Here is an 8,534-nt window from a genome sequence, read left to right on the forward strand (position 1 = left end):
TTTTGCAAAATGTTATCATCAGGGGAAACTGTATAAAGGACACAAGGGGTCTCTGTATATTATATCTTACAACTGCATGGGAATCTGCAATTATCTCAAAATAGCTTAAGAAAATCTTCCTTTGCAAAACTTTGTGGATAATATATTACAGAATGATTTCTAGAAAAGTACATTTTGTTATGAACATATCTCACATATGAATGAGAGTAAGTGTATAAAGAGTTCTTATGAGTCTATCTTCTCATGCCCCTCAACCTCCTGCTGTTCCATTCTGTCAGCAGGCAGGTATAGCGGCAGGCTCTCAATTTAATGTACCTTTTGAATTCACATCCCTTTGCTAAAACTGTATGGTTGGCATTAGTAAAATATTTGAATTAGCTTAAAGACCCCTTAAAATTAACATGTTAAGCCAAACTGATTATGCCTAAGGATGAATAAGCACATGGCAGTCACTGGTGATGATGTTGATGGTGATGACTGATGTGGTTTGGGTGGTGATGGTGATGGTGGTGATGATGATGATGGTGGTGAGGGTGATGATAGTGAGGGTGATGATGGGGATGATTGGGTTGTTCTTCATGAAATATTTGCATGCTGGCATTAGATTCTAAGTTTTCCAACCTGCAAGATGACTCTCAATCAAAGGAAAATTCCCACACCTGGGAGACAAAACTTGATTCACAGCAGAGGTGTGAACCAACACTTTAATTGCTCCTGCAGTAAGGGCTCCAGTCTCTACAGTGACTTCATCCCATGAGAGCTTCTGCCCATACACATATAAAAAGACACCCAGGTCTCCCAATCTCAGTGACCCCCATTTTTTGGCTGTGACAGCCCTTTTGAGTAAATGTAGAACTAGAAAAAAATATGTTCTCTCATTTCCTGATATTTACTTCCTGATTGCTGAAACCAAGGACATCCTCTGAAATTTCCAGGAGACTGTCCATTTTGCCTCAGCACGAGTACTTACAGGTTTAAAGAAATTCTAAGAAAACAATGTTTCTTTCATGAACACATGTTCTTAATGCAGGATGTTTCCAACCATATGTTCACCTTTGTCTCTAAGTGTTTTCTCTTTGTGTGTTGTGATCTCAACTCAGTCACGAGCCTCTGATGGTCTGGTGAAACTAGAGGTAATAATTTATATCCCATGTGGGGGGCATGTCTCCCTATTTATGTCATTAGATGACTGTGGGAGTGAAAATTAAATCAACGCGATCAGGTATTTTCCCATTTGCACTGTGCTGGGTGAATGGTACCGACTCTGCACTGCTTTCTAAAGCACCCTGAATTCTGGTAATGGTATAATCGAGGTAGATTTTCTGTCTTTCTGGTTGTCTTAGAGGTGGAAAGTAGGTATAATAGGGTATGCTAGAATTTTTAATCTACTGTTACCTAGGGGAAATTTACTGTCTCCTTCGTAATAAATGGACAAAATAGTCAAGTACTCCTAGCTATATCTATTAGTAGTTATTATGAAGTTAAATGCCTCTAAAATAACCCGATACCAATAAGATAACAAATAAAGGTCACAAAACAATGCAGATTTTCTTTTCTTTAACCACATCCTAAGGATTTAAAGACTCTTACACCTAAGTAAAAGAAATGAAATTAGTGCTGAAGTTATTATAGGACCCAAATAAGACAAAGGATTTTAAATTGCTACATTAAAAAAACCGGTTAAAATATTTTTAATAAAGGGGAGGGAGGTGGGGGGGAGGACTGGGATGGTGGGGAGACGTGGGGGGGGGAGGCAGAAAACTGGCTTTTTTGTTCTTCAATTACAACAAAAAATGTTTAAAAATATATATTTTTTAAAAGTGCATATACAGCTATAAACGTTTAAATACATACATGCATTGAAAAATGTAGAAGGGTGGCGATTGCCAGTGTTGGTCTCCACGGAACAGAGAAATGGCATTTTATTTTTGCTTATTTCTATGTCTTCTTCTTCTTGTAACTTTTTCTTTTTTTCTTTTTATATGTTTTTCTTCTCTGTATTATTTATTTATTTGCCTCATTTTTATTTCTCATTTTCAATGATGCACATATACTGCCTTGGTAATTTTCTATAATGTACCTAAAATTGGCATTAAGCTGTTTATTCTGCCTCTAAAAATACAGTAAGTTAACTTCAATGTCTCTGGTTATATTTTGTTTGCTTTTTTCTTCTGTTGATTATGTTCCAGTTAAAGTTGAGATCATATGATATTTGTCCCTCAACATGAATAACAATAAAAATTTTAAAAATGAAAATACAATAACTTAAGTTTAGGGAATGATAATAAATTTCTACACAAAGAGACCCTACAGCAGAACAACAGAGCTTAAGAGGAATAAATGAACTGGTGGTCAGAAGTTCTCAGTTGTGGCCCACTTCTGCCTCTTGCTCACTGCAAGAAAGGATAGTGTAATTAATTCTAGAGCTTAAGTTTCCTAGAGAATGGAGACAATAACAGAGATCACCTTATTTCCTATGCCATGCACAACCTAAGACATCAGGTGGAAAGCACATTGAATGGCATTTCTTAGAGCTGGAGGAGTGCAGGTACACAAGGCTGCACACGGCAGACAAAGACCAAGCGAGCAGTCTGAGCCCATGTCCCAGTTTCCTCGACATGAAAAAGGGAACAAAAATCCTACTCTAAACACGTTTCTCATCACACCCAACAATTGTAGGAGGGGGTAATAACATGAGCCTTTGCAGAGCAGTATCGAAAAGTTAGTAATTACATAAGGAAGCATTAAAACGCTGAGGGTTGATAGTTTTTTTTTAGGAAATTCATCTCAGAGACACATTGTCTAAAGGTATCATATCCAGCAATGATGATCCATGCTGCCTAGGTTCGTGTCTACAATTTGAGTACTATGCCAGTAGGTGGATGATGGGGCCATGGTTCATTTAATATTGTGGTCTGAAAATAATGATAATAATAATAGTAATGATAATAATAATGGCTGTTGGGCACTTAATCTGGAGTATACTATGTGCCTGGGCCCTGGTGCAACATAGATCAATGAAATCAACCTCTGCTGGTTGAACCCATACATCATTCCTTCCTTTGAAATGCTCCAGGTAGTGAAAACATACAGGCCATGTTGAGAACCACTGTCTTATGGCCTCAAGTTCAGTGAAAACACAGAAACAATTCTAAAAACCTAATAACTCAACTTTTTATAGCAGATGAGCCTGAAGAAGTTTTCTGAATGGGCATTGACCAATATTAGTTTTACAACCACTTTTGGAATTGATATCACTAATTTCTTCATCTTTCAGAACAAACATTGATTTGTACTCAGTGATGCACATTTAACTACTACATCGTCCTGACACTGCATCATTTGAGATGGCTGTTCACATATCCATCTGCAGTTGATATGGGGGAATTGCATAGATTACAGCTAAATTTCATTTTTCAAGCAAAGTACATCTCTGGCAACAAAATATGAAACATACCGCTTATTTCCTACAGGGAAGAAGCTCTCCAACTTTAGCCTGAATTGGGATGGCCTGGAAAGAATGGTGAGACCAGAGTGGGGTGCCCCGTCTCCAGAGTTTCTGACTTGGTGGGTCTGGGGTGAGGCCTGAGATCTGCCTCACTACCGTACAGGAGATGCTGATGCAGCTGGTCTGGGGACTAGCCCTTAAGCACAATAGCTCTAGGATATTTGAGAAACTTGCCAGTGTGAAAAGATCCAGATTGTGGCCCCTTTACCCCTCATCGCCTTGAATTGGAAACACCCAGGGTCTAGTCTTTCTCTCAGAGACAGCAGGGGGAGGGAAGGATGCATCAGGAAAGAACCCAGAATCATTCACCTGTTCCCAAATGCACAAAAGTAGCCTCACCAAGCAGTCCCGGATTCATCCTCTCACAGAGTTCTGTCTTCCCCTCCCAGGGCTCCCAAACAAAGGAGAATGGCTGCAGAAAATCACTCTACACTGGTGGACTTCATTCTCGGGGGATTAACAAGGCGACCAGAGCTCCAGCTAACCCTCTTTCTCCTCTTCCTTGGCATCTACACGGTCACCATGATAGGGAACCTGGGCATGATGACACTGATTGGTCTGAATGCTCAACTTCACACCCCCATGTACTTCTTCCTCAGCAACCTGTCACTTGTGGATCTCTGCTACTCTTCTGTCATCACCCCGAAAATGCTGGTGAACTTCTTGTCAGAAAAAAAAGTCATCTCCTATGCAGGATGCATGTCACAGCTCTACTTCTTCCTGGTGTTTGTCATTGCTGAAGGTTACATGCTCACAGTGATGGCCTATGACCGCTATGTTGCCATCTGCAGGCCTTTGCTTTACAACATTATCATGTCTCATCAGGCCTGCTCCCTGCTGGTGGCTGTGGTTTACATCATGGGGCTTGTTGGCTCAACAATATTGACTGGCCTCATGATTCAACTGCCCTATTGTGAGGTCCTCATCACTCATTACTTTTGTGACATCCTCCCCCTCATGAAGCTCTCCTGCTCTAGCACCTATGATGTTGAGGTGACACTGTTCTTTGTGACTGGATTCAACACCATAGTCACCTGCCTAACAGTCCTGGTTTCCTACGCCTTCATCATCTACAGCATTCTCCGCATCAGCACTGCAGAAGGAAGGTCCAAAGCCTTCAGAACCTGCAGCTCCCACCTTGCGGCTGTGGGCATGTTCTATGGATCTGCTGCATTCATGTACTTAAAACCCTCCACAGTCAGTTCCCTGGCCCAGGAGAACGTGGCCTCTGTGTTCTACACCACAGTAATCCCCATGCTGAACCCCCTCATCTACAGTTTGAGGAACAAGGAGGTAAAGGCTGCCATCCAGAAAACACTGAGGAGAAAAGTGGTTTGATGCAAAATCTAGAACTCTTCCTTAATTTGAAAAGTCATTGTCATAAATACCCACAAAAAGCCCTGTGAATGCCCAGCCACCATGGGGAACAATCACTGTTCTGCAAGGTTGGGTGAGCGCCTCCTTTGCTTCTTCCCTCTTCCTTCCTCCCATCTCACTACTCTCACTGCTTCTTGAAGTCAGCTGATTTCTTTTTTTTTAATTAAGTAATTTATTTTTATTCAATTGTCTACATTTTCTCCCCTCCCCTCCACCCCACCCCAGCCAGTCTCACCTCCCTCCCCCACCTCTACCCTCCCCATTGATTTTGTCCTTGAGTCCTTTATACTAGCTGCTATAGACCCCTCTCCCCATTATCCCCTCCCCACTCCCCTGTGGCTATTGTTACAATGTTCTTAATTTCAATGTCTCTGTTTATATTTTGTTTGCTTTTTTCTTTTGTTGATTATGATCCAGTTAAAGGTGAGATAATATGGTATTTGTCCCTCAACGCCTGGCTTATTTCACTTAGCATAATGCTCTCCAGTTCCATCCATGCAATTGCAAAGGGTATAAGCTCCTTGTCTCTCTCTGCTGCGTAGAATTCCATTGTGTAAATGAGTGGATCAAAAAATTATGGAAGCCAACTGATTTCAAGTTCATGGTCTCTCTCATTTGGGATCCATCTTCTCTATCCTGAGACATTTGCAGTGATACTGAGAGTCATCATTGTTTTAATATATTACTCAACCCAATCCTCCCTCTCTCTTCCTCTCCCTCTCTCTCTCACACATTTAGGTGTAAGCAAAGCAAAGAGAGGTGCATTTGAAAGCCACCAAGACCTGATACACGGTTCCTTTCTCATCTTTACTCTTACTCTCCTTTCTAGTTATTCCTGCTCAAGAATTTCTACCTGATCTCTTTATGTAAATTTCTTAGTAACTGTAATACTAGCTGTTAACATGGTTTTGGGTTCTTATATTGAGTCTACAACTCTTCTCAATGCTTTATATGTATTATTTTCATTATACTTCACAATAGAGAGGTATTAGTGTTATCCTACTTTGCAGATGTGGAAACTGGGTTTAGTCACTTGCTCAAGGTCACCGAGCTGGCAAACAAAGACACTGGGATTTACACTGAAGCCCGAGAGACTCTACAGGCCATACTACTGACTCTCAATCATTATGCCCTTTGCTCTAGGCTAATACTCCTTTTCAACATCCCATTAAGTCTGCCTAATTATGTTCTTCTAGTTTCAAATGCCTCCTGAAACACAAGGTGTGTCCCAAAAAAGCCCAACGATTATGAATAAAACAAGAATGATTTGTGAGAGATGGATGTAACCATGGAAGCCAGGGCGATTGGACTCGAATGCGCATGCGTGAACTATAGTGCCTTCACTGTGCTAGTCGGTGGGGGGTGTAGATGCCACTGAGTGAGTATGTGTATGTAGTGTGTGGCCATCACATTCAAAATGACTCAACAAGAAGATCAATGAGTCTGCATCAAATTTTGCGTTAAACCTGAACATTCTTCTGTGGATACTATTCCCATAAGTCAGAAGGCTGCAGCTATGGGCAACTGGGGACTGGCAGCTTTATCACAACACATCCGCCTATGCAGCACACTGTGCAGAGTTCTTTGGAGAAGCATCAAGTCAGCCAGATGACTCAGCCCCTCCACAGCCTAGATTTGGTGCCTTGCAACTCTGTCTCTTCCCAAAACTAAAATCACCTTTGAAAGGGAAGAGATTTCAGGCCATGGGTGAGATCTAGGAAACTATCACAGGGCAGTTGATAGCTATTGGGAGAACTGTGTGAGGTCCCAAGGTGCCTACTTTGAAGGGGACCGAGGTGTCACTGTCCCATGTACAATGTTTTTTGTATCTCTTTCTTCTTCAATAAATGTCTCTGTTTCATATTACATGGCTGGTACATTCTAGAAAGACCTCGTATTTTCCCAGTCTCCCACCTTTTACCATCTGCCCTAGCCTCTTTCCATTCATGAGAGAGTTCTTCAAGATGACTAAGGAAAACTTACACTAGACTGACCAACTCAATCTGCTTTTAGAACTGAAAGTCCCACCACATCCTGGGAAACCCTGCATCCCAAACAGACCAGGCTGCTTGTTCATCCTACATTACACATGCCGCAGAGTCTCTTGCCATGCTCAAATAACTGACAGATCCACTGCCAAGCTCACTCAGTAAATCCAGTGGCCATGGGACAAGCTTTCTCCCCTATTTATAATGACATCAAGGATGCTTGTTTCAAAATTAGCAGCCTGATATAGTGCACAGCATTTGTGGACATGTTCTTGTCATTTCCACCTATTTTTGGTATAATATTGTATCAATCAGTGTTTAGTATGAGAAAGAGAAATAACTAGTTTTCTAAAGCAGAAAGAAATTGCATACAAGGAATAACTTGCTTACAGTTTTTTGAATGACTGAAGAAGGGTTGAGAGGCCCCCAAGCTGACTCCACAATAGATATGACTCAGAGGTCAGGAAGCTCCTGCTGCCACTGTAACCCCTGGCACCAGGAAAAATGTCTCGCACACTCATAAAAACTGCTGAGTAACAATTGCACCATAGTTTGAGTATCACATGAAAACTTGCTGGCAATGAAAATCTTGGGACCCTGCCCCACACCTACGGAATTGCCGGGTGGGGCCCTCCAATGATTCTGATATGTACTGGAGGGTGAGGACCACCTCACTCCCATCTTCCCAATCTCATACAAGTGCATGTAGATACTGGAAACTGATTTACATCCAGTGCTCCAGCTACAAGGGACACTGGTATATGTAATTTTAGTCTTTAGACCCGACTTTAAGGAAGGTGGAAGGGATATTGAGAGAGCTGTTATTGCGAAGTGGCTATTCTGCCCTTTTTTTCTTGACCTCCTTCCAGCAGGAACTGAGTCCTCACCACTATAGATCTCCTCTAATTAGAAGAAAATGTAGGAAAATATCTGTGTTATCTAAGGAGGAGTAACCAGAAATCAAACAAATTGATGGATCTGATAATATTAAATATTCAGTTTTTTGTTCATTAAAGGACACTGGGGATAGTCTCTGTCTCTCTCTGCTTTTCTTCCTTTTATCATATTCTATTGATTATGGCATTACAATTTTTCCAATTTTTTCCTCTTTACCCCTCTCCACCCAGCAACCCCCTCCAAGTGAGGAAGTCCCCACAACATTGCTCATGGCCATGGGTCATTTGTATATGTTCTTTGCTGTCTCCATTTCCTAAACCACACTTTGCATCCGCATGGCTATTCTGTAGCTACCTATTGGTACTTCTCAATGCCCTCACCTCTTCACCCATTGCCCCACACCCCCTTCCCATCTGGCAACCATCAAATTGCTGTCTGTCAGAATGGATACACGGATAGGTGATTCTGTGTCTGTTCTTCTTTGCCTACTTTGTGGTTTAGATTCAATTGTTGATAGATATATATTTATTGCCATTTTATTGTTCATAGTTTCAATCCTCTTATTCTTCTAGCCCTGGCTGGTGTGGCTCAATGGATAGACCACTGGACTAGAAACCAAAGGGCACATGCTTGGGTCATGGGCCAGGTCCCTGGTTGGGAGTGGCAAGCACACATGGACGTTTCTCTACCTCTTTCTCAACCTCTTTCTCCCTCCCTTCTCCTCTCGAAATATAAATGAATGAATAAATTAGAGTATAAAGATG

General features: G+C 41.5%; 1 protein-coding gene across 4 annotated transcripts; it reads left to right on the plus strand.

Moving 5' to 3' along the window:
• Positions 1 to 830: 830 nt before the first annotated feature.
• On the plus strand, positions 831 to 6,932 carry LOC112301736 (olfactory receptor 8A1). 4 transcript variants are annotated; one of them, XM_053929119.2, is made up of 3 exons: positions 831 to 1,133; positions 3,474 to 3,567; positions 3,898 to 6,932. In XM_053929119.2, the coding sequence occupies exons 2-3, from the start codon at positions 3,521 to 3,523 to the stop codon at positions 4,844 to 4,846; spliced, it is 996 nt and encodes a 331-aa protein (XP_053785094.1). In that variant the 5' UTR covers positions 831 to 1,133; positions 3,474 to 3,520; the 3' UTR covers positions 4,847 to 6,932. The 4 variants fall into 4 exon arrangements, with proteins under 4 accessions (XP_053785094.1, XP_053785096.1, XP_053785097.1 ...); XM_053929121.2 differs by having other exon boundaries at positions 3,474 to 3,523; XM_053929122.1 differs by having other exon boundaries at positions 831 to 972; positions 3,474 to 3,523.
• The last annotated feature ends 1,602 nt before the right edge of the window (positions 6,933 to 8,534 follow it).

The sequence above is a fragment of the Desmodus rotundus genome, chromosome 7, assembly GCF_022682495.2.
Source record: "Desmodus rotundus isolate HL8 chromosome 7, HLdesRot8A.1, whole genome shotgun sequence".
Classification (NCBI taxonomy): domain Eukaryota; kingdom Metazoa; phylum Chordata; class Mammalia; order Chiroptera; family Phyllostomidae; genus Desmodus; species Desmodus rotundus.

Excerpts from the sequence above, each read along its gene's own strand:
- LOC112301736 (XM_053929119.2), top strand. The coding sequence starts at position 3,521 with ATGGTGAGACCAGAGTGGGGTGCCCCGTCTCCAGAGTTTCTGACTTG. Across the intron at positions 3,568-3,897 it reads TCTCCAGAGTTTCTGACTTG|GGCTCCCAAACAAAGGAGAA; the intron begins GTGGGTCTGGGG and ends TTCCCCTCCCAG.